General features: G+C 36.2%; 1 protein-coding gene across 1 annotated transcript in view; it reads right to left on the reverse strand.

The window, feature by feature from the left end:
• The window catches only part of LOC121368895 (reelin-like), a 78,790-nt gene extending 52,444 nt beyond the window's left edge, over positions 1-26,346 (reverse strand). The window contains exons 1-19 of the mRNA XM_041493652.1: positions 26,133-26,346; positions 25,078-25,312; positions 22,665-22,735; positions 22,217-22,322; positions 21,425-21,521; positions 20,110-20,161; positions 18,699-18,798; positions 16,994-18,098; positions 15,987-16,135; positions 15,041-15,192; positions 12,524-12,636; positions 9,294-9,502; positions 8,276-8,404; positions 7,548-7,654; positions 7,076-7,139; positions 5,804-6,037; positions 5,027-5,185; positions 3,020-3,259; positions 925-1,362 (exon numbers count right to left, since the gene is read on the reverse strand). Of these exons, the coding sequence (XP_041349586.1) occupies positions 925-1,362; positions 3,020-3,259; positions 5,027-5,185; positions 5,804-6,037; positions 7,076-7,139; positions 7,548-7,654; positions 8,276-8,404; positions 9,294-9,502; positions 12,524-12,636; positions 15,041-15,192; positions 15,987-16,135; positions 16,994-18,098; positions 18,699-18,798; positions 20,110-20,161; positions 21,425-21,521; positions 22,217-22,322; positions 22,665-22,735; positions 25,078-25,312; positions 26,133-26,334 (3,962 nt within the window). The 5' untranslated portion in view covers positions 26,335-26,346. The remainder of the gene's footprint in view (positions 1-924; positions 1,363-3,019; positions 3,260-5,026; positions 5,186-5,803; positions 6,038-7,075; positions 7,140-7,547; positions 7,655-8,275; positions 8,405-9,293; positions 9,503-12,523; positions 12,637-15,040; positions 15,193-15,986; positions 16,136-16,993; positions 18,099-18,698; positions 18,799-20,109; positions 20,162-21,424; positions 21,522-22,216; positions 22,323-22,664; positions 22,736-25,077; positions 25,313-26,132) is intronic.
• Positions 26,347-26,618: the final 272 nt, after the last annotated feature.

Raw genomic sequence — 26,618 nt, forward strand, 5'->3', positions numbered from 1 at the left:
GAACAAAACCTAAAGAAATATCCTATATAACTTAACAAATGAAGAACATTTAAAGATACTAAGGCTATTATTTAAAAATACACTATTAAAGCATATTTGCATATATTCTAAAATCTAAAGATGCATCCCAAAACATGATACTAGATTCAAAACCCTATTAAAGCATACTTGCATATTCTAAAACATGATACTAGATTCAAAACCCTATTAAAGCATACTTGCATATTCTAAAACATGATACTAGATTCAAAACCCTGTTAAATCATGCTTGCATATTCTAAAACATGATACTAGATTCAAAACCCTATTAAAGCATACTTGCATATTCTAAAACATGATGATTCTAGATTCAAAACCCTATTAAATCATACTTGCATATTCTAAAACATAATACAGTGAAACCTCTAAAACATGATACAGTAAACCGAAATTCCCTCAAAACTGGGCATTTCACAGGGTCCCTTTTTAAAAACCAATACATAACTTAACCTCTCTAAACCAGATCCCTCTTTATACCAGACATTTTTATTGGTCCCTATTATCAAATCTTATTTGCATATTCTAAAACATGATACTACCAAATCATACTTGCATATTCTAAAACATGATACTATCAAATCATACTTGTACTTGCATATTCTAAAACGTGATACTATCAAATCATACATGTACTTGCATATTCTAAAACATGATACTATCAAATCATACTTGCATATTCTAAAACATGATACTATCAAATCATACTTGCATATTCTAAAACATGATACTATCAAATCATACTTGCATATTCTAAAACATGATACTATCAAATCATACTTGCATATTCTAAAACATGATACTATCAAATCATACTTGCATATTCTAAAACATGATACGATCAAATCATACTTGCATATTCTAAAACATGATACGATCAAATCATACTTGCATATTCCTTCGTTGCACTTGCCATGTCCGCGACACATGTGAGGACACTGCTGACCGATGTAGATGCGTTTAATTGACCAGTCATCCATGGCACCCCAGTCCCGCTGGCTCCACCGGAACCGCGTGTTTGGCGACCGCGTGTCTGATGGTAACAGCACCGTTATTGTCTCCCAGCTGGAGAAGCGCGTGGCGTCGTACACGGTCCCCTGGTGGTACTCGTCACACACAGCCGGTGGCAGACACGGTTCATGGACCAGCAGCCAGGTGACGCCATGGTCGACCGAGTATTCCAGGTAGAGGCGGTTGTCGATGTTCTTGCTGTACGCCAGCTGACAACCCATGACAAGGTCAAACTGCAGCATGTACGACGGTCCTATCTGCATGGATTTGGTCATCAGGTATCGTGGTTCTCCATTTTTATCTTTTCCAATGAATCTGAAAAATGTAATGTAAACATGAAGATGGAATTACTGAGAACATTGTTTGAAAAAGTACCAATTGGTACCTCTAAGTAAATTACATGTACTTTTATTTTATCCACCTCTGTTTTTTAATAACAAAAGAATAAACTTTTGCTTATTTCCTTAAGCATTTAATGCCTCTATTGATCTGCACTATTAAGTTCACAAGTATTATAAATAAGAGAACACTCAATGAAATATTCAGAAATGAAGTATTCACTCCTTCCTGTGTGACAGATGACATCTCCAATAAAGAACTCATGAGGGACATACTTTGCCCTGTGGATCCACCTCCGCAGTAAGCAGGTAAAGCCAGTAACATTGATGAAAATGGGAAATCAATGAAAGGGCATGTAAACTGTAACATTTCACGTATAAATGATTTGTGTAAGACATGTATTTTTGTATACACTAAAAGTGATTATTCACAGTTATTAGCCTTTTCACGAATACAACACAAATGCTAGAGAACAGGGGTTAATGTATATGTTTTTTCAAAAGAACCACAGATACTGACCAAAAAATCTCTAGCAAAAAATCTACATTTTTGATGGATGCTTTTAGTAGAGGAATTGAATGTCTCGCCTACCATTAATTTGTTCAGTGCACTGTGATGAACATCCATATCTGCAACTATAAACCAAGTTTCATTCACCTAGGACTTATAGTTTGTGAGAAACCTGATTTAAATGCAAAACATTAACGTTAAACTTCAGTGCAGAAGTTGACTCTGTTGGTTATCATCACAAGAGTAATACCTATACCTCGTCTTTTCACTTCATAAAGGCAAGACAAAAACTAACGGTACTCTTTGTAAGCTTCTGAAAATGTTGACCATTCTGAATGGTGCCTAATAAAACTGATTGAAATATCTTTAATTGAGCAAAGTTATCTTATGTGATGCTGCGTGGCACCCCACAGTAACTGATTGAAATATCTTTAACAGAGAAACGTTATCTTATGTGATGCTGCGTGGCACCCCACAGTAACTGTCGATGAGTTCCCTAAAACTGACTGAAATATTTTTAACTGATCAACGCTATTTTACATGATGCTGCGTGGCGCCCCACAGTAACTGATTGAAATATCTTTAACAGAGAAACGTTATCTTACGTGATGCTGCGTGGCACCCCACAGTAACTGTCGATGAGTTCCCTAAAACTGACTGAAATATTTTTAACTGATCAACGCTATTTTACATGATGCTCCGCGGTGCTCCACAGTAACTGATTGAAATATCTTTAACAGAGAAACGTTATCTTACGTGATGCTGCGTGGCACCCCACAGTAACTGTTGATGAGTTCCCTAAAACTGACTGAAATATTTTTAACTGATCAACGCTATTTTACATGATGCTCCGCGGTGCTCCACAGTAACTGATTGAAATATCTTTAACAGAGAAACGTTATCTTACGTGATGCTGCGTGGCGCCCCACAGTAACTGATTGAAATATCTTTAACAGAGAAACGTTATCTTACGTGATGCTGCGTGGCACCCCACAGTAACTGTCGATGAGTTCCCTAAAACTAACTGAAATATTTTTAACTGATCAACGCTATTTTACATGATGCTCTGCGGTGCTCCACAGTAACTGATTGAAATATCTTTAACAGAGAAACGTTATCTTACGTGATGCTGCGTGGCGCCCCACAGTAACTGTCGATGAGTTTGCCCAGGTTGGCGGTCAGTCGGTCACTCATGTCCTTCATGTCCTCCGCCTCCACCGACAGTGTGTTGGCGAGGTCCCGCGACACGCTCAGCTCATCGACCGCCCACACGTCCAATCCTCGACCAGTGTGCTCCAGCTGTCGGAACCGGAATCGACATAATACACCTTTCGAAGAATCTGGTAACACTATACTCTCTCCGCTGAACAAAAACACAAAACAAAAATATTACGTCAGTTTGTGTAGAGACCTATAATATGTTGTTGAGTAGGCTGCCAAATGTCTGTCATTTAAAATGAAATCGGGTGTCACTAATCAAACATTTCTTTCCTTTCAACATCATTATTACTCACTTGGCACCTAATATCCACTAACTTAGCAGTATTACAAATAAAATTTCATTTCATTTCAACTTATGTTAGTGCTTATATCCAATTAAGGTTCAAGCATGTTGTCCTGGGCACACACCTCAGTTATCTGGGCTGTCTGTCCAGGACAGTGGGTTAGTTGTTAGATGGTTAGTTGTTAGTAAAAGAGTAGAGGGTGTAGTGGCCTTACACCAACCCATTGAGCCCTGAAGAACTCACCCTGGGTTGGAGCCGTTATCGGGCTGCGAACCCTGTACCTACCAGCCTGTAGTCTGATGGCTTACCCACTGTGCCACCGAGACCGGTACAAATAACATCTCACCAGTTCCGTTCCATGAAGCAATCTTAGTGCTAAGATCACCTTAAGTGCATAACTACCATAAGGACTTGAGGTGATCTTACTGCTAAGATCGCTTTGTGCAACGAGGCCCTGGTTAAGGTTTAAAATGCACCTAACTTTGAAGAAGTTTTTTTGCTTAATGACGCCACTAGAGCATATTGATTTACTAATCATCGGCTGTTGGATGTCAAACATTCGGCAACTTTGACATATAGTCTTAGAGAGAAAATACACTACATTTTTCCTTTAGCAGCAAGGGATCTTTTATATGCACCATCCCACAGACAGGATAGCACATACCACAGCTTTTGATATGCCAGAAGTTGTGCACTGGCTGGAACGAGAAATAGCTCAATGAGCCCACCAATGGGGATCGATCCCAAACCGACCATGCATCAAGCAAGTGCTTTACCACTGGGCTACATCCAGCCCTCACACCTAACTTTGAATGTTGCATAAAATAAGACCACTCCTGTCATTGGTGAGATAGGTGACAGGACGTATCATAAAATAAGACCACTCCTGTCATTGGTGAGATAGGTGACAGGAGGTATCATAAAATAAGACCACTCCTGTCATTGGTGAGATAGGTGACAGGAGGTATCATAAAATAAGACCACTCCTGTCATTGGTGAGATAGGTGACAGGACGTATCATAAAATAAGACCACTCCTGTCATTGGTGAGATAGGTGACAGGAGGTATCATAAAATAAGACCACTCCTGTCATTGGTGAGATAGGTGACAGGACGTATCATAAAATAAGACCACTCCTGTCATTGGTGAGATAGGTGACAGGAGGTATCATAAAATAAGACCACTCCTGTCATTGGTGAGATAGGTGACAGGAGGTATCATAAAATAAGACCACTCCTGTCATTGGTGAGATAGGTGACAGGAGGTATCATAAAATGTTTCATCTGGCCAGTCGATTCATGCAATTTAATTTGAACTAGTATCAGTGTACTTGTTACTGTTGTCCTTGAAACATGTGCGGGGATCCTGCTAAAAATAGGATGACAATTTTTGGTGCGGAACTAACAGTTTAACTCCCAAATTTTTTTCTGATTTACTTTTAGGTTGAGGGGTTCTAGTATATGCTGTATATGTTGATTAAAACATTGTATATAGCAACTTTAGCCACATATAATAGAGAAAAATTGTCATTCATGGGATTTGATTTGATAGTATACACCCTTAAAAAACATGCTGGGGTGACCTTAAATAAAGATTGCTCAGAGAACTGTAAATGTTGCTCATACCGTGGTGTGCGGTAGTGTTCAGATGAAAAATGTCGGAGTAGGTTCCAGGTGATTCCGTTACAGGAGTACTCCAGTAGAACGGACTCCGTCGCCAGATCAGGTGGAGGGCAGGTCGAGATACTTGACTCACTTCCTATTCGTAGTGAGTATTGTAGATAACTAGAATATATATATATATATATATATATATATATATATATATATATATATATATATATATATATATATATATATATATATTATTTTTTGAATAGAAATTCATGTTTAACTCCCAAAATAACAAGTCTAAACTAAGAAGAGATGGGGGTTGTAAAACAAGAATCAGAGCACAATAATATAACATCTTCATCTACATAAACAAGAGGTATACAGTGAGGTATGTTATAAAACCCATCAAAAGAAGGTCATGGTCACCTAATTATGGTACATGACACACTGCCATCCAATGTTGTACTTCCAGACAAGGTTTGATGATCCTATATGAATTTTATAAGAAAGGTATGCACTGGAAATAAAACATTTATGGATGTCGTATGGACAGACAATGCCACACCATAATATGACCCGTCAAACATGGGCATATATAAAGAGCATGTTTTCAATTATTGGGGAGGGGGACAACAGCTCCCTACCCCCATTATGTACGGCCCTGCTTTCTCAACATTAAATGAAAAATGCAGAAAACCTAATTTTATTGTCAAGATATTGGTCTTAGTTGAAGATTGTGAGTATAAATATTTTAGAAAGCAATAAAGAATTATATTATGTATATCATACTGAGCATTTGTTGTGTTCATTTCAAATGTGCTGATTTCTCGTGTTCCTTCTCCATTAAAGACAAGACCTTTTCCAGAGGAAATGATGCCACAATCGTATCCTATGGAACCTCCGTGGATGTTGAAAACGGCAGAGGAAATAGTCAGATGTGGGTCTTCAAAGTTCTCGTTAAGGCCAGTTGGTCGTGGAACATGGGTTTCCTTACAGGAAATACCTTGGTAGCCGAAGTCACATCTGAAAGGGTTGAAGCATAACATTTTGAAAAATGTTTTTTTTTCGAAACATAGACAGAACAAGAATATTTCAAATGATTACATATGGCTAATGCTAGATAATTCAGCTTTTAAAAAGTTTTAAATACAATTTCCTTGTATAAATGTCCTGTATAAATCTATAAAATACAGGCATTTGTAAGTTTTGAGAACATAAGACCATTTGTGACATTAGCTATTACCAGAATACAGAAGTAATCTTTTGCAGGGCTTTTTCAGACACAACAGCCACTTGCCTTTTTTACCTTTTAATAAAGACCGATTTTGCCATTCTAAAAGAATCACTAAGTGAAAACAATTCATCACACACCTCAATAAATCAGTCTGTTTAAGAATGAACATGGGGGCAGGATGTAGCTCAGTCGTAAAGCAGTGGCTTGATGCACAGTCGGTCTAGGATCAATCCCCATCAGTGGACCCATTGGGCTATTTCTCGTTCCCACCAGTGCACCATGACTGGTATATCAAAGGCTGTGGTATGTGCTATCCTGTCTGTGGGATGGTGCATATAAAAGATCAATTGCTACTGATGGAAAAATGTAGCGGGTTTCCTCTCAGACTATATGTCCAAATGACCAAATGTTTGACATCCAATAGCCGATGTGCTCTAGTGGTGTCATTAAACAAAACAAACTCTAACAATGAATATGAAACATTCCTTGTTATTCACTATTGAGATTGCACTCTAGGTTATACATCAGGGGCGAAGGCTAGGGGTTTTCGGGGGGTTCGGACCCCACCACCACCACCATCACCACCACCGCTGAAGCAAATGGTCTGCTTTCAGAACTAAAACATACAGGTTTATACATATGGAGTTTTTTATGGTGCAAAAACAAAATAGAAAAAGGTCCACTTGGTTCATATTCGAACCCCCCCCCCAGGTCCAGATCACGCTACGCCCCTGTACATTATATATTTTTTTACACTCGGTAGCCCTTAAACATGGTGTGAGAATGTGGACAAAATTCATTAAAGTTTTCTTTTGTGAACAAATTACCTGCAAGATTGCTCAGTACAGGTACCATGTCCATTACAACCCTCAGGGCATGACCCAATAAAAACTGAAAAAGAAAATCCGAGTTTATTACGAGAAAAAATAAACAGCAAAGAATTATGGCTCATACATGTCTGGGCAATACATGTATTCATAAATCAAACTTAACTATAGGGTCATAGCCAATCTAAAATAATGGGGGAAAATTAAATCAGCCTTTACTCGAAACTAAGTATAGCCAAGAAGTACCAAAGCTTCTCTAACAGCATTATGTACTCAGCATATCCTGAGACTTAACATTAACTCAACAGTTTAACCTAAATAAAGAAGCCACCTAAGAGAATGTTATGATTACATAATATTATCAAGTATATCGTGTTAAAAAAAAAACTTCTTTATCTTGAAACATTTTAATTGTGAGATATTTCACATTCAACTGTTAATGAAGTAATGATAAATCTCACATGAAACTCACCATTTTCCAGTGCCCAGTTTGGTCTGCTATGTTTTTCCTGCCTCCATCTGAATCGAACATGTGGAACCGAGGTGACATAAGGAATTGGTAACATCAAGTGAGACCATCTGTAGTAGAATAGTCATTATAAAAATGATAACATACATTTTCAACAAGACCAAGCATTTTTGATATTTTTCTGAAGGCAGCAAACATATTTGTAAAAATCACACAAAAACAAGTTGATCTCAGTGTAAATTAACAAATAAAAGATGAAAGAATGTCCAAAATTATCAACATATATGCACAAAAATTATCCTGGGGTTAATGGCAGAAAACATTTTTATAAACAAATAGTAAAATGTTGATAAAAACAGACCATAAGTCCAAATTTCATGGGAAACACTTTTTCGGTTCCATGCCTTGTGATCATGGGAACCCATTGGAAATTGTTTTTAAAAAATAATTATAAATACATTAGTTTTGTTGAATAGTCATACCACACTCGATATGATAATCATGGGGAAACTTTATCGATTCCATGATTTTACTGACATACTACTGACACGGTACTGGAAATTATTCTTTCCGCAAATTCCGAAAGCCTGTGAAAAAATATTTCTTACAAAATGAACATTGTTGAGATAAGCTTTTAGGATGAATCTACTAAAAATGAGTACTGTATGCTTGTAAAAATGTTGATAATTAAAATTGGTCCCTCAGTGTTATTTTGTTTAATGACTGTTTACCCAGGCAGTAGGTGAGAAGAAAACTGTGATGATGTTGACTGATAGCGACCATCACACTGTGCTGGCAGGCACTCTGAGAACAACATGTTCCATGTACGACCGTGGTTTGTACTGTAGTCTAGAAACACACTGCAATACAAAACACAACACAATACAAAACATGAGCAAAACTATTTTAAAATACAAAACACAGCATAATACAAAACATCAATAAAATATATTTTTAAATACATGAATACTAGATACAAGATACAGCACTATACAAAACATGAGCAAAACATATTTATAAATATATGAAAGAAAGAAATGTTTTATTTAATGACACACTCAACACATTTTATTTACGGTTATATGGCGTCAGACATATGGTTAAGGACCACACAGATTTTGAGAGGAAACCCGCTGTCGCCACTACATGGGCTACTCATTCTGATTAGCATGGCCTTTGTTGAACCAGTTATGGATCACTCGTCAGTGCAAGTGGTTTACACCTACCCATTGAGCCTTGTGGAGCACTCACTCAGGGTTTGAAGTCGGTATCTGGATTAAAAATCCCATGCCTCGACTGGGATCCGAACCCAGTACCTACCAGCCTGTAGACTGATGGCCTAACCACGACGCCACCGAGGCTGGTTATAAATATATTAATACAGAATTCAATCTACTTGGGTTTTTTTCTTAAAAAGTAAAAAGCATTTCAATAAATTTATTATATTTAAAACTACAACAATTTTTTTAATTAAAACTAGGCAATGCCCATATAATTAATAAAAAATATAGCCCTAAATGACTTTAAGAATTGGATAGCTTTTAAAATGTACCCACAATTTTATAAAATATTCTTGCTGAACAATTAATATGCATTTCAATAAATTCTATTTATTACATAATTTTAAAAATACCACAGACAAATTTTTAATAAACTTTTTATTTTAAAACTAGGTACATGTATCTAATTATTAAAATATGCTCTCATTGGACTGCATATATTAATTTTTATCTTAAGCCAATGTCTCACCTGTTTGGCCGTGGATCATGAGCACACTGCAGGTTGATGTCAAACTGTATGACGTGATTGATGGTGGACGGAACATGGGGTAGAACCCGCACCCCGTCCAGGCTCCACACGTCGCGGTACAGACCTGTGTTGTACTTCTGTAGCCAGCACACCTTCACCTCGGAGACTCTCTGTGGTACGGTCATCGGCAGAGACACAAGTCTTGGCTCCTGGAACATAAATATCATGAGACAGTGAAATTCCAACAAACATTATGTAGTTCATCTTTAAGTAAATACAAGTTTACTAATAGTAATAATTGGTTATAAATATCACTTAAAGAGGGATATATAACTTAAAAACACTCAGTTTAGGGGGTGGGGTCAGGATATTCATATTTACAAAATAGACTTGAATGCAGCATTTAACAACTTTTTTTTAGCCATTGGACATGGTAATATTAGTTATTTACCAGCCCAACATTTAATGCCATGGGAGTTGGGCTACTATAATCTAGAAGCCTTGTTTAACGTTCAAATTACCCTGCTTTTATGGACACAAATGACTAATAATGTTTGCTGTTTCTCCAACAACAATGTACAAAACAATTAAAAACATCTGGAAAAATTTTTTAACCATCTCCTGCTATTTTGGCGATGAAGTCTAAAAAACTTGGATTTTGGCCCCAGATCTACATGTATGGCATAGAAATCAAAACGTGTCATTTCATAAAAAAAAAAGTCATTCTTTGTTATTAAATGACACCAGTCATTACATTTTATGAAATGGTATTCATAACAGTGGTTGACATTTTATTGCATGTATTAATGACAAAATTGGTACATGCCCAAGACTGTTGTGGCAGGCAAGTTGCTAAAAAGGCCATTATGGCCCCAAAATAACTTTTCATAAAAAGATTAAGTTCTTCACTCCTGGGGGTGTATGGCTGCTACACCAACCTTGCTATCACCATGCACTAAACATTAACATCTCTCGTGGACAGATAACTCACACAGAAAAGTTTGAGAATACTACTAAAGCAATACATGTCCCCTACCAGGACCCTCAAATTTGCATATCTCCTAATATAACATGAAAGTCAAACTTGATCTATAACAGTATAGCTATACACAAAATGTTAGATCAATATCTTGAAGCACTGTGAAAAAAAGATCTGGAAAACTAGATGTGAAACGGACGGATGGACAGATGGACGAATGGACAGTGACGAAACCTATAGTCCCCTCAGGTTAGACCGGTAGGTGACTAATAAAAGTATGGAAATCAATGAAACAAACTGGACCGGCCCCAATGGTGTAGTAGTTTAGCTCCAATGGTGTAGTAGTTTAGTCACAATGGTGTAGTAGTTTAGCTCCAATGGTGTAGTGGTTTAGTCACAATGGTGTAGTGGTTTAGTCACAATGGTGTAGTAGTTTAGTCACAATGGTGTAGTGGTTTAGTCACAATGGTGTAGTGGTTTAGTCACAATGGTGTAGTGGTTTAGTCACAATGGTGTAGTGGTTTAGTCACAATGGTGTAGTAGTTTAGTCACAATGGTGTAGTGGTTTAGTCACAATGGTGTAGTGGTTTAGTCACAATGGTGTAGTGGTTTAGTCACAATGGTGTAGTGGTTTAGCCCCAATAGTGTAGTGGTTTAGTCACAATGGTGTAGTGGTTTAGTCACAATGGTGTAGTAGTTTAGTCACAATGGTGTAGTGGTTTAGTCACAATGGTGTAGTGGTTTAGTCACAATGGTGTAGTGGTTTAGTCACAATGGTGTAGTGGTTTAGTCACAATGGTGTAGTGGTTTAGTCACAATGGTGTAGTAGTTTAGCTCCAATAGTGTAGTGGTTTAGTCACAATGGTGTAGTGGTTTAGCCCCAATGGTGTAGTGGTTTAGTCACAATGGTGTAGTGGTTTAGCCCCAATGGTGTAGTGGTTTAGTCACAATGGTGTAGTAGTTTAGTCACAATGGTGTAGTGGTTTAGCTCCAATGGTGTAGTGGTTTAGCCCCAATGGTGTAGTGGTTTAGTCACAATGGTGTAGTGGTTTAGCCCCAATGGTGTAGTGGTTTAGTCACAATGGTGTAGTGGTTTAGTCACAATGGTGTAGTGGTTTAGCTCCAATGGTGTAGTGGTTTAGCCCCAATGGTGTAGTGGTTTAGTCACAATGGTGTAGTGGTTTAGCCCCAATGGTGTAGTGGTTCAGTCACAATGGTGTAGTGGTTTAGTCACAATGGTGTAGTGGTTTAGTCACAATGGTGTAGTGGTTTAGCCCCAATGGTGTAGTGGTTTAGTCACAATGGTGTAGTGGTTTAGCCCCAATGGTGTAGTGGTTTAGTCACAATGGTGTAGTGGTTTAGTCACAATGGTGTAGTGGTTTAGTCACAATGGTGTAGTGGTTTAGCCACAATGGTGTAGTGGTTTAGTCACAATGGTGTAGTGGTTTAGCCCCAATGGTGTAGTGGTTTAGTCACAATGGTGTAGTGGTTTAGTCACAATGGTGTAGTGGTTTAGTCACAATGGTGTAGTGGTTTAGCCCCAATGGTGTAGTGGTTTAGTCACAATGGTGTAGTGGTTTAGCCCCAATGGTGTAGTGGTTTAGTCACAATGGTGTAGTGGTTTAGCCCCAATGGTGTAGTGGTTTAGTCACAATGGTGTAGTGGTTTAGTCACAATGGTGTAGTGGTTTAGCCCCAATGGTGTAGTGGTTTAGCTCCAATGGTGTAGTGGTTTAGTCACAATGGTGTAGTGGTTTAGTCACAATGGTGTAGTGGTTTAGTCTCAATGGTGTAGTGGCTTAGCCCCAATGGTGTAGTGGCTTAGTCACAATGGTGTAGTGGTTTAGTCACAATGGTGTAGTGGTTTAGCTCCAATGGTGTAGTGGTTTAGTCACAATGGTGTAGTGGTTTAGTCACAATGGTGTAGTGGTTTAGCTCCAGTGGTGTAGTGGTTTAGTCACAATGGTGTAGTGGTTTAGTCACAATGGTGTAGTGGCTTAGTCACAATGGTGTAGTGGCTTAGTCACAATGGTGTAGTGGTTTAGTCACAATGGTGTAGTGGTTTAGTCACAATGGTGTAGTGGTTTAGTCACAATGGTGTAGTGGTTTAGTCTCAATGGTGTAGTGGTTTAGTCACAATGGTGTAGTGGTTTAGTCACAATGGTGTAGTGGTTTAGCCATCAGCTTTAAACATCAGTTGGTTATCAGCAGGAAAATAATTTAAATGCAGATGAAACAAATGATTGACCTACTTGATACAGCTCTGGTTCAAGCTTATCCAGGACAAAGGTATCGCCACTTCTGTCTTCAAGGTACACAGAGACTACAGTTTTAGGTGAGCCTGAACTATGACAGGAACCAAAACCTGAAAAAGTAAAATCATAATGATAATAATCAGTCAAATTCTCAATTAACAACAAAAGGAATATTGCTTATTAAATTGTTTCAGTTATAAAAACTGTTATTCTTTTATTAAACAAATACATTTATTATAAAAAATAAAATAAAACTATCTTAAAGTTTTAAAATTAATATGCACACAGGTTTAATGTACAGTGACACTTCTGAAAACTGGAATTCCCTTAGAACCACACATGTTTTCATGGTCCCTTTTTAAATATCAGTACAGAACATAACCTTCCTGAACCAGACTTTTTACTTGGTCATGTCAGTGTCCAGTTTAGAGGGTTTTCATTCATTAAAAGCACATACATGTAGCCAAAGTAAAAAGCAAAAATGTAATTGCTGCAGTATACCGGCCTCGGTGGCGTCGTGGTTAGGTCATCGGTCTACAGGCTGGTAGGTACTGGGTTCAGATCCTAGTTGAGGCATGGGATTTATAATCCAGATACCGACTTCAAACCCTGAGTGAGTGCTCCACAAGGCTCAATGGATAGGTGTAAACCACTTGCACTGACCAGTGATCCATAAGTGGTTCAACAAAGGCCATGGTTTGTGCTATCCTGCCTGTGGGAAGCGCAAATAGAAGATCCCTTGCTGACAATCGGAAAGAGTAGCCCATGAAGTGGTGACAGTGGGTTTCCTCTCAAAATCTGTGTGGTCCTTAACCATATGTCTGACGCCATATAACCGTAAATAAAATTGAGTGCGTCGTTAAATAAAACATTTCTTTCTTTCTTTTGCTGCAGTAACTACACTGCAAACAGAAACATATTTAAAGAAGAAAACGTGTGAGATTAATACATCATTAAAAAGATTTAATCTTGTGTACCATAACTCAACCCATAATTTGTGAGTTTTTAAAAATACAAAGTAAAACCTCTCAAAACCGGACCCTCTGTAAACTGCAATTTCCTCACAACTGGACATTTTCTATGGTCCCTTTTTAAATATCATAACATAACATCACCTCTTAAAACCCGATACCCCTTAAAACTAGACTTTGTATTTGGTCCCGTGGGTGTCTGCTTTAGAGGAGTTTCATTGTATAATATATATTATATATATTTTAAACAGAAACATAAATAATCTAAGTAATTAGTATAAATTTCTGGAATCTATAATGCTGTAACAAAAAAACATTTGTAATAGATTGATATCACAATAAATGCATATACATCTACCTACAGTAAACTAAATCTGCACTATATCCTCATCTGAAAAAAATATTGCACTTATTTCATAATTATAAACAAAAAACGTAAAATGTTTAATCCTGGTTTATGATGTGAATATGCATTACACATGTCACTATATTAATCACAAAGTAAAACTGTTAAATGGCATATGAAGAAACCTTTCAAAAACCTTTATATTTTTATTATATTTAAATGAAGAACATTTTTCGGCCAGTGCTTATCAAACTTTAGAGTTTGGACTCCAATCTCTAATCACGTCACACGCATGCAATTTGTATGGCATTGTCATGACGTTAGTCTCAAACTATTAGAGTTTAGTCCAAAAGCATGGAAATTTATGAAAATTAGTTTATGCAAAAAAAAAAATCAGATAAAAAATCACATCCCTGTATATTACACTACATTTATCAAAGTAGAACTGTAAAATGGCTGCTTTTTGTGTATGAAGAAAATAGATCTAAATATGCAAATTAACCTATAACTATAAAAAATTTTTTTCGTAAAATGGGTGCTTTCAGGATATGAAGAAAATAGATCTAAATATATAAATTAAATTATACATGTAGCTATAAAAAATAGAACTGTAAAATGATTGCTCTTTGTGCAAGAAGAAAATAGACGTAAATATATAATTACACGATACCTATAGCAAAGTAGAACTGTAAGGTGGCTGCTCCTTGTGCATGAAGAAATAGAGGATATTTCATATCTTCTGTCAAATATGATTTATATCTCATCGTGTGTAGTTTGCAATCATATCTCACGAGTCGCACTTGCGCGATGAGTGTGATACGATTGCAAGCTTCACGAGATGAGATATAAATCATATTTGACAAAAAACATGACATTTTTTATTTATTATATAACTTTTGTCAATTTACCTTTATTTTTAAAATGCCAGCAGCAAAATAGTTCCGGCTTTCTTATAGTGAAGATAACACTTTCTACAGTGACGATAACACATTTTAGAGTGAAATAGTGAAATGTTCACTCTAAAATGTGTTATCATCACTGAGTGACTTATTTCACTGATATTTTAAGATATTTCACTAAATGTTATATAATAAATGTAAATATAGAATTACACGATACCTATAGCAAAGTAGAACTGTAGGGTGGCTGTTCCTTGTGTATGAAGAAAATAGATGTAAATATAGAATTACACGATACCTATAGCAAAGAAGAACTGTAGGGTGGCTGCTCTTTGTGTATGAAAAAACCCAGTACAGGCGTGTCGTTTCTTGGGGCCGGTGAAAACGAGAGACTTTCCCTCTTTAATTGCACCACAAATTCTACTTGTCTGTCCTCCTAGGACCTCCCACCTATTAATAAACAAAAGAAAATGTTACACAACAATGTCTCCTTATACCAAGAGGCATAAATAATGCAATGCATATTTCACTGAATATTTTGCTATATCATATCATATATATTACGGTAAGCATACATGTAATGATGCATCAGTTGGTAACAACTGTAACTGATAGAGATATTGTTCAAATTGAAAACAAATTGAATAAAATGTGTCTGAAACAAATAAAAAAGTACCAAAAAATTAGTCTTTTCTCAGCATTACTTACATGTAATCATGGCATATAGAAAAAACCCACATCTTTTATTGGCAAATGAGTGCAAGCAATGCACACAGTGCAAAAGGATTTTCATATGTAATGCTGTGTTGTTGCAATAAACACTAAGTTGTGTTTTTCTTGTTTTAAACACTTTTTATTCCATTTTTTATAAACAAGATCCTCTTTCAATTACAGTTGTTACCAATACATCATTTGTCTGCATGCTTAATGTTTTGGGGTTTTTAATATGACTGTGCTGTTTTGTATAATGTTTAGTATTTAGTATTTTGTATCAAATTTAAAATTAAGGTACAAAACAATATAATAATACTACTACATACACAATCTATGTAGTATGAATGTTGTTGGTGAAGCAGTAAAAAATTTAATGAAAATGGCCTCATCACCACCAACCTGTTGCAGAAATCAATAAATTATTTTTAAAAATTCATATAATAATAAACAGTCACTTTCAGTTATAAGTTAAAACTAACTAGTAATAGATATCCTATTAAATATAGCAACAATTTTAAAATGAAACTCACCCAATTAATGGATGCGTTTCAAAATCCTGTTCTAAAATAGTGTCTGCTGCAACTGGTATTTGAAGGTCAAGGTCACGTGTCACCACAAAGTTGTCCGTCTGGTTTTCATCACTGAATGACAAGATGTTACTGTCTGAGTGACAGTTTTGCTGTGGATCATTAAAAAGAAGACAAAGAATAGCTTATAATATGGATTGACCTGATAGGTTGTTAACAGTCATTGCATTACTCGATTTGCTACACAACTTTCAGAGATCACTACACAAATTAAAAACATTAAACAGCAGATGCTAATAAAAAATTTATTGACTAGAAATATCGCTATTCAAGATTTTGAAAACAAAATGTTCTCCGGTAACAGTAAACTTAAAAATTGAAATGTGGAAGGTATCAATTGAATATAAAGTTTGTTTTTGTTTAACAACACCACTACAGCACATTGATTAATTAATCATCGGCTATTGGATGTCAAACATTTGGTAATTCTGACTCATAGTCATCAGAGGAAACCCGCTACATCTTTCCTAATGCAGCAAGTGATATTTTATATGTACTTTCCCACAGACAGGAAAGCACATACATGTGTACCATGGCCTTTGTCCAGTTATGGTGTACTGGCTGGAACAAGAAAAAAAAAACCCAGTCAGCTGAAAGGATCCACTGAGGTGGTTCAATCCTGCGATGCAGGCACCTCATGCAAGCACTCAACTGACTGAACTAAATCCCAAACCCAATATAAAGTTTGATGCCCTTTGAATAATGTTTCAATATTAATTAATTAATTTTATTCTTTGTTTGGTAGGTTAGTAAAGCTTTCTCTTGCTCATTATCCAACAACCTGGATGTAGGGTGCTTGTCTGAAATGACAAGTTTGTTTTGTTTAACAACACCACTAGAGCACAATGATTGCTTAATCATCAGCTATTGGAAGTGAAACATCTTGTAATTCTGAGACTTAGTCCAATACATTTTTCGATTAGCACCAAATACACATGGGTACTACCAACCTTGATATTAGCACCAGGAAAGAATATCCAGTTGCTGGGGTCAACAGGGTCAAATGAATCCTCAAGGACAGACGGAGGTGATGCTGTGTTAACAACGACGATGTTGTCCACCCCCCAGCAGCTCTTGAAGGATACTACAGCTTCACCACCAGCTTCGTCCTCCACATCGGGTGAATATGCCACAGGTTTCTTGAATGTCTGAGTCTTATGAACCACAGAGTCTCCAACCACTGGGGGTTTGCTCTTGCTCCACACTGTATCCCCAGACACAGATCTCTTAAACCGGCTCTTTAATCCTGGAAAGCCTCGAGTATTTGTCCCCAGTCCAGTCTTAGTTCTGAATCCTGTTTTTGTTCTGAATCCTGTTTTTGTTCTGAATCCTGTTTTAGTTCTGAATCCTGTTTTCGTTCCGAATCCTGTTTTCGTTTTGAATCCATAACCATTAACCGGGGAATCCTGTGGTAGGACAACACCAAGAGAAGGAATTGCTGATGTTTCAACAGAATCTAAAGTCTCAGTGGCTATAGAATCATCCACAGATGTAGCACTACTTGTACTGAAGTCTCTTTCTACAGCGGAAGTGAAAGAGTTGTGCATTGTCACAGTTGACTGCTGATCTGAAAATGGTGATGGCGATGGTGATGGTGATGAGCTGAGTCCAGGAGGTTCAGATGCTGTAGGAAAAACAACAGAAGAGGTGTCTGTGGACAAATCCGATGTTGTCATCAACTCTGGTGTTTCTGTCGTGGAACTCATCTTTTTGTGCACTGTTGTTTCGTGTTCCTCAGTTACAGAGATACCACTGCTTGACATAGGTTGTGGTGGTGTAGATTTGGATTTCGTTGTTGGAACAGTCTTTTCTGTTTCTACAGTTACAGGTTTACTTACTACAGTAACTGTAGTTTCTCTTGATGCTGTGGTAGTCGACTGAGGTATTACTGAAGTTTTTGGTGGGTATGTGGTGTGTGATGCTGGGTCATTGAAAGGAACATGGTGGGGCTTTAAAGGAAATGGTGTCTGCTTCCACTTGATGCAGATGCCAACATCTCTTGCTTCTAGAGGGAGGTTTAACAAATGGATTTCAGTATTCTGTGTAGTTGGTGGTCTGAAAATACAGGGAAACCATGTTAATGTAAAAAAAATCAATAGTTTTTTTAATGGACTAGAAATGGAGAATGAATGAATGAATGAATGAATGAATGAATTTATGAATGAATGAATGAATGAATGAATGAATGAATGAATGAATGAATGAATGAATGTTTTAACGACACCCCAGCACAAAAATACACATAGGCTATTGGGCGTCACAAATGGTAAGTATTATACAACTATTATTTATATAATTATGTAAAACCACAGTGTATGGAGCTGTGAGGAAAAGTATAATACAATACATAAATCAAGGTATATGTTAAAACTTTGTATAGAAATCAAAGTGTTTTAAAAACTTTAAAATGAATGAAAAACAAATGAACAATCAAATGAACAAATCAACAAACAAAAGAACAAAGGGATAAGTGAATGAATGAATGAATCAATCAATCAATCAAACAAAATAGGCTGAATTTACGAAGCCTGTTTTACTTAAATACATGTGTTTACATGCATGTAAATTCGGCCCATGTTTACAAAAAAACTTTTTTTGTAGTGTTCCAACAACATAGTGTATAAATAAGAGTTAAAAACAATCTATAACACAGACCTTATTCTTTCAATTTCAAACCAATCAGTGCAGTGGTTTAATCCAAACAACACCACAATGTCTTTATCTTGGCTGTCTTCGCGACCACAGTTTCCCGCAGCTGAAGAATAAAATAAATATCCCTTGGACTCTATCTTGTGCAGATATTGATTTTTAATGCAACAATAACTTGGTTGTCTTGATTTAAGGATTATGATAGTTACAGTATAAATTAAAAGTTTTGTGAACAATATTATACCATGTGTATAATGTACAATGTTCTTGTGTGTAGCCTCCAAGTGCCAACATTTATTGGCTGTCAGCCATTTTTTATCTGCTTGATTTTTTTCTTATTCTTCACCTTTTAATGACCACTTAACCTGGTTGTGGCTTTTAAATCAAGAGTAATTCATATTTAGCAACAGAAATCAAGCATAAAACATGGGTGACCGTTAGATACCACTGATTTTATGAGTTGTTTCAAAACATGCATATATTTAATGACCGAAAACCTGGGTTAAAAGAATTTTAATTTTCTAAATTTTATTTACGGTGCTTGCACTTGGACAGTTCAACAGGTAGCATTCAGTTTTGGTAGTGTTAGTTTTGTTGGACAATTTGGCTTTGATGTCTAGATTACCACTAAGGAGCAGCCAACCGGATGTCATTAAATTGAACTCCAACATGTGTGGACCGGCCTCTGTGGCGTCGTGGTTAGGCCATCGGTCTACAGGCTGGTAGGTACTGGGTTCGGATCCCAGTCGAGGCATGGGATTTTTAATCCAGATACCGACTCCAAACCCTGAATGAGTGCTCTGCAAGGCTCAATGGGTAGGTGTAAACCACTTGCACTGACCAGTGATCCATAACTGGTTCAACAAAGGCCATGGTTTGTGCTATCCTGCCTGTGGGAAGCACAAATAAAAGATCCGTTGCTGCTAATCGGAAAGAGTACCCCATGTAGTGGCGACAGTGGGTTTTCTCTCAAAATCTGTGTAGTCCTTAACCATATGTCTGATGCCATATAACTGTAAATAAAATGTGTTGAGTGTGTTGTTAAATAAAACATTTCTTTCTTTCCAACATGTGTGGATATCAGTGTGTGTTACCACAAATGTCACACAGTGTTCCTTCCAGCAATTAAATAAAACTGAAACACCAGCCTCTGCGGTATAGTCATCAGACTTAAGGCTGGTAGGTACTGGGTTCACATCTCTGTATTGGCTCCCACCCAGAGCGAGTTTAATGACTCAGTGGGTAAGTGTAAGGCCACAACACCGACTTCTCTCTCACTAACCACTAACCCAGTGTCCTGCATGGTGAAACAGCCCAGATAATGGAGATATGTGCCCAGAACAGCGTGCTTCAACCTTAATTGGATATAAGCCTGAAAATAGGTATAAATAAAATGAAATGAAAGTGAAATACTTACACAAGGCAAACTGTAGCACACGGGCTGATGTGGTATTCAAGGGAACACTGGTCTACAATGGAACGAACATTATACATTTAAAGTGACTGTCATAAGTTTTAAAAAAGAAAAGTTTGTTTTGTTTAATAATACCACTATAGCACATTGATTAATTAATCATTAGCTACCAGCAACTACCAGTAGGAGCACTTTATACCAGCACTATAAACCAACCTCCACTGAAGGGATTTGAACCATGGACTATTTAAATTAAGTCTCCAGATCTCTATCAACTAAGCTAATAGGGAAATTCCCTCAAGCACTTACCAGTAGGAGCACTTTATACCAGTACTACTACATACTTCCCCCTCAAGTGAAGCAATGCCCCAGAGCAGTGGGTCATGGGCAGTTGTACTGTTAGGAGTCCCCGACTGGATTATAATTGTATTCTTGTGCTAAGAACACACCCAGTCCCTACATCGGCTCCAAATATAACAGATAAATCAACCTCCTCTAAAGGGATTGGAACCATGGACCCTTTAAATGAGTCCAGCTCTCTACCAACTGAGGGTGGGATGTAGCCCAGTGGTACAGCTCTCGCTCGATGCGCGGTCGGTCTGGAATCGATCCCCATCGGTGGGCCCATTGGGCTATTTCTCGTTCCAGCCAGTGCACCACAACTGGTATATCAAAGGCCGTGGTATGTACTACGCTGTCTGTGGGATGGTGCATATAAAAGATCCCTTGCTGCTAATCGAAAATAGCCTATGAAGTGGCGACAGCGGGTTTCCTCTCTCAATACCTGTGTGGTCCTTAACCATATGTCTGACACCATATAACCATATTTAAAATGTGTTGAGTGTGTCGTTAAATAAAACATTTCTTTCTTTCTCTCTACCAACTGAGCTCAAAGGGAATTAGTTGGGAGAGCACTGGACTCTCGTGCAGAGGATACGTAGATTAAATCCCCACAGTTGAGGTTAATTATCTGTTACAAAGACAAACTTTGCCAAATACATTTTACAAGAGACATTTCAGCCAATTGCAAATTTTAAGAACAACTGGAAAATTTATTTTAATTTGGCGAAAAACAAAAGGTATAATAATTAATATTTTGTTGAAAAATAGCTATAGTTTTGTATTTTTTAGACAATTTGGTAAATTTTCTGATCACCCTGAATATATCTGTATTTTTCGTGCTGGGGTGTCATTAAACATTCATTCATTCATTCCTGAATATATCTAAAATAGTTGGAAAGAACAATTTTAACTTAAACCACAAATTCCACGTACATTTTTTCTAATAACTATAAGCCAATACCATCACACCACTTACTAATTCTCTATGCCCCACTTTCTCACAAAACAGAGCCGCATCCCCAAACAGCACCCTACCACAACCATCACTGACTGTTGCACCTTGATGACTCTGCCTGGAAAAGCAGTAAAAATCATTTAATTAAAAAAACCTCTTATCATTTTTAAAACTCATCAATTCTGTAATTATCTTTTCCAGTGTGTTATAACTCATCATCCAAATAATTAATTAATTCATTCATTCATTCATTCATTTCCACTTATTTCAATGCTTATATTCAATTAAGGTTCAAGCACACTGTCCTGGGCACACACCTCAACTATCTGGGCTGTCTGTCTAGAACAGTGGGTTAGTGAAAGAAAAGTCAGTGTAGTATCCTTACACCTACCCACTAAGTCGTTAAAATTCACTCTGAGTGAGAGCTGGTACCGGGCTGTAAACCTAGTGCCTACCAGCCTTATGTCCTATGGCTTAACCACTACACCACCGATGCCAGTCATCCAAATCACCATAACAATACTTTTTTGTTATAATCCATCCTATCTTGGAATAGTGGTTTGGAAAGGTGGAATTTACTTTTATGTTTTACTTTTAAAAATTAAATACCTATGGAAGAAAAGGGTGAAGAAATTAATTAAATGAGTTGAAAAAGATAGTCTACAGTTCTTAATGAGTGACCTGAGATTTAAAAAAAATCAATTATTGTTTTAAGGTTATTTGAATAACAAACAAATTTTTTATAAAAAGATCTGACAACCCCCCCAACCCACTCCCCCAAAAAACAACAATAAACAAATCCATTGTACTAACCAAAGTTCTGGTTTGAAATCCGGATAAGAATCAAAATCATCTCTAAGAATCACAGAATCAGAGTGGATTTCTGCCAGTTCAGGACGAATTGGTGATGTTGTGCTCACTGAAAATACAAACCTATTATCAGTGACTATGCAACACTAATCATATTTATTCTACACAGTGAAGAAAAGCATTGCTATTTGTAAATCATGGATTTTTTTATTTTTTTTTAAATCTATGATATTCGATTGTTACTTTTAAAAAGTGTAATTTTTATATTCATAGAACCCCCACCCCTCTAACAAAAATATTATCCAGAACATCTGTTTACTTAATATTCTATTCATCATTTTTAAGTTCTGAACAATTTTTAAGTTCTGAACTGTTTGTTGTAAGCTCAAGCCTATTCTGTAGATACTAGCCAAGAAGTCAGTTTAGTTACTTGAAGCTAGTTGAAACATACCTCCTTCCTCACACATCTGAAAGACTGTCGTATCTTTAAACAGCAGCTGCTGTCCAAGAGTTGCAGTGGCCCTGAGTAAAGAAAGAAATACACATTTTAATTTATTTTTACTTTTTTTCTTTAAAGAAAAATTAATTTAAAAAACCCTCAATTCTTCTCATAAAAAAATATTACATGAGTGCCGTTAGATACCATTTATCTTATGAGTTTCTTTAAAACATATCTAACAAAAAAAGTGAGTTGGATACATTTTTAAATGAGCTAAAAGATAAATGGTATCTAACGGACATGAATGTATTATTCTATTTTATTCTATGTTCCAAAAGCAGGTTTAACAGTTCTCTGAGAATTGAAAATGTGTGTGAACCATTTATGGGTTACACAAAAACAAATTCAGGCAACCCATTTAGTTTTGACGTAAACCATCATGACCACGTAAATGATGTCATAAATAGAATCCACGAATGAAAAATGGGTTATGCAAAACCATACTTATGCGAGTGACGAGCAAAAAAACCCCTATTACTATCGCAATTTTCAGAGGCATGGGTTTAAATCAAATTAAAACATCTTTTGCAAATAAAACTAATTTCTGGTATTTGCAATTGCATGATTAGTTTTAGGTTAAGTTATATGTCACAAAGCAATCAATTTTGATCATGCTTATTTCATTAGATAGTATGACTGTGGTGACCAGGTAATCACAATGAACCAACCAATCAAAAATCTCAAAACTGATCTTTAACATACGTTGAAGACAATAATTATCTAAAATGGGTCCTTGCCTCTTAATTAAATACAACTGAATCTAAGCATGAAAATCAAGATAAAATGAAATGAAAATAAACGTTAACTAATCATCAAAGAACAGAAACTGTTTTCATTTAGCACTCATAAGTGTGCGAGACAAGGAGGCAGGGGTGGGTGGGTGGGTGGAGGAACTGCCACTCTAGTGTTAAAGCATAACCTCAAATTCGGGCAAAAATTATACAGATATTCGGGGAAAATGTGCTAACCTGAGACCTTTTTACCATGTATTTTCATAATTTTACCCTCAAAATTAGTTGTAATTTTGTAAAAATGCATACTTTGCAGTAATACTAATATGAATAAATGTTCTTATGCAGATTTGAGCATTTTTGTTTAATTCAGGCAAAAGCCAGCCTGCCGCCCTACAAAAATGGGAGCCCATATGCCTATGGTAGCACTTAGTTCAGCTTTAAACAAGGTGCCCTCACAGCTTATGCAATTGTGGTATGACACAGCAATATCACGTGTGAAGATCAATTTAAAGATCTTCAATTGGCTGTCCCATGGTTATGACCTAGATAATAAAGCCACACAATCCAATAAAATTAACATTACTGAAACTGATTGTTCTATTTTGCCTAAGTTAATTGTGCCATGCTATTGTACCATAACCAAGTTGCAGATGGAAAAGACATTAAATAATTAGTTCATCAAACAAATACTACTGTAACAATAATTGTGTTATTTCAATACCATTAATTTTATATTGCAACTTATTGCTTAAAACATATCAAATTTGCCTTCTCTCGTTAAATTTTAAAATAACTTGCCATAAGATAAATGATACAACTGTCACTCTAATAGTATTTTCTATGTTTAATGTAATAGGCCTAAAAAACATTGTGCATTTCCAAGAACCTGACCATGCTTAAAACAACGGGTTGACCCTAATAATTTCTTTTATGTATCATTGTTAATAATTTTTATTATTAATATGTAGGTGAAAAGAGTACATACATAGCATTTTGTCTGGACTCGTAGGGGTGAAAATAGTAAAAAAATTAAATAAAAAAACCCTCTTTTTTTTAAGCCAACCTCCCATACCAAATATTTGGAAGGCACATTCCCAGAACACACAATTTGTTTTGGCCTAAAGGCAATGCCACACGATATGAGTGCCTCCTACAAGAATAGCCATGAGGATAACTGATTGTATAGCAACTGATGAAATTGTAATGTTTGTCTTGTCAATCAGCTACTCTAGGGGCTCTTCTTGTACAATTCACTCGTATCATGTGACATTGCCTTTAGGCCAAAACAAATGATGTGTTCTGGGAACATGCCTTCCAGATATTTGATATGGTAGGCTGGCTTAAACAAAATATTTTTAAAATCTGTTTTTACTACTTTCACCCCTATGAGTCCAGACAAAATGCTATGTATATACTCTTTTCACCTACATATTAATAATAAAAATTATTAACAATGATACATAAAAAAATTTATTATGGTCAACCCATTGTTTTAAGCATGGTCAGGTCCTTTAGGCCAATTACATTAAACATAGAAAATACTATAATAATAAAAATTATTAATAATACATTAAAAAATTATTAGCGTCAACCCGTTTTAGAAACCACCCTAAATGTGAAAAGAGTCTTACAGAAAGCTGACACATCCCGTTCCCTCGGGCGGCGCCATCCACATGAAGGTGAGGCGATGCTGGGGGTGTCGACCCAGGTGACTGTGCACGATGGAACACATAAGGTTCTGACCGGTAGGATTCGCCCCGTACAGACCCATTCCCCGCCCCAGCACGTTCTTTAAGACACTGTCAGTCACCGTGTACAGGCCGGTCAGAAGAAACCCGTCAAAGTTCAGGCTTGAAGTCACAGAAACTAAAAATGTATATAATAAACAAGAATTTTGGGTAATTAAATGTCGCACCTACAATGTATTTATTTGGTGTCACTTATAGTTGCATCCAAAGATGTTCATCTTAGTGTATGTTAAAAATAAATAAATAAATAAATAACTAAATAAATATATAAATAAATAAATTGTAAAGAGAAAATAAACTTTTAAAAAATTAAAAAACAAAAGATAAAATATTTTAATTTAATAAATTTTGAAAGTTGATGAAGAACATTCAAAAATAAAAATTATAATCCAAGTTTTATTAAATATAGGTCTTATTGTTTGTAAACAACATTTATAATTGAGTTAAATGCTGAAGTATTATAATTAAAATTTAAATTTAAAATAAAAAGTAACATGCATAAATTTAGGTTCAACAAAAAAGCAAGTTTCAATTATTAAATGTATATTTAAAAATGTAACGGAAGGGTGTTAATACAGGTGACTGCCTGTTTGCCAATCCCATTCCAAACACTGGAAATAAATATTGGTGGGTTTTTTTTGGAAGAGCCTCATAATATAAGTGTTTCCAGTAAACATAATAATAGTTAATACAAATAGTTCTTAAAGGTTAACTTTAAGATAAAACCAGACAAAAAACAAATTTTCTGCCAAGTTGTAGTCAAATAGGAGATGACATTACATAATTATGTTTTCATTTTTAATAAAAGCGATTTCAATTTTATAAAAATTAGTTAAAATCCTGCATTAATATTACTTTCTTGCAAACTGATATCAACCTTGGTAATATAAGTCCTTTCTGGGGGAAGGAAAACGAAATAATAAAATAAAGTTTTTTACCTTCATAAAACTGTCCAGGTATGTAATAATGTGGATTTCCTGCAATATTTACACCAATGGACACCTCTCCACTGTCAATGCCAAGCTCCTGTACGTTTCCATGGTAATTACACAAGAAGAAGAATGGGGAAACGTTAAGAAATCCATGAGACAGTTCTCTATACACTCCCACAATCACAGCCAGAATATGCCACAACTGCATTTTAACTCCCACAATCTGAAAACACACAAATTACATCACTTTGAAATGAAAAAATATTTTAAGTCTTGTATAATGAACAGTCATTTTCCAACAGAAGTAAAAAAAAACCGAAGAAAAGACAAACACCAAAACACTTGAAAGAAGTAAATATCTGCTATGTAAGTTATTAGCTGTGCGTGACGTAATGAATGTGGTTTTAATTGCCGTTAATAAGAAGCCAGTTCCTGTAGTGACAAATCACACATGCACCATGTAGGATGTTGATCTGTGTAGGAATGTCGCTA

The sequence above is a fragment of the Gigantopelta aegis genome, chromosome 3, assembly GCF_016097555.1.
Source record: "Gigantopelta aegis isolate Gae_Host chromosome 3, Gae_host_genome, whole genome shotgun sequence".
Lineage (NCBI taxonomy): Eukaryota > Metazoa > Mollusca > Gastropoda > Neomphalida > Peltospiridae > Gigantopelta > Gigantopelta aegis.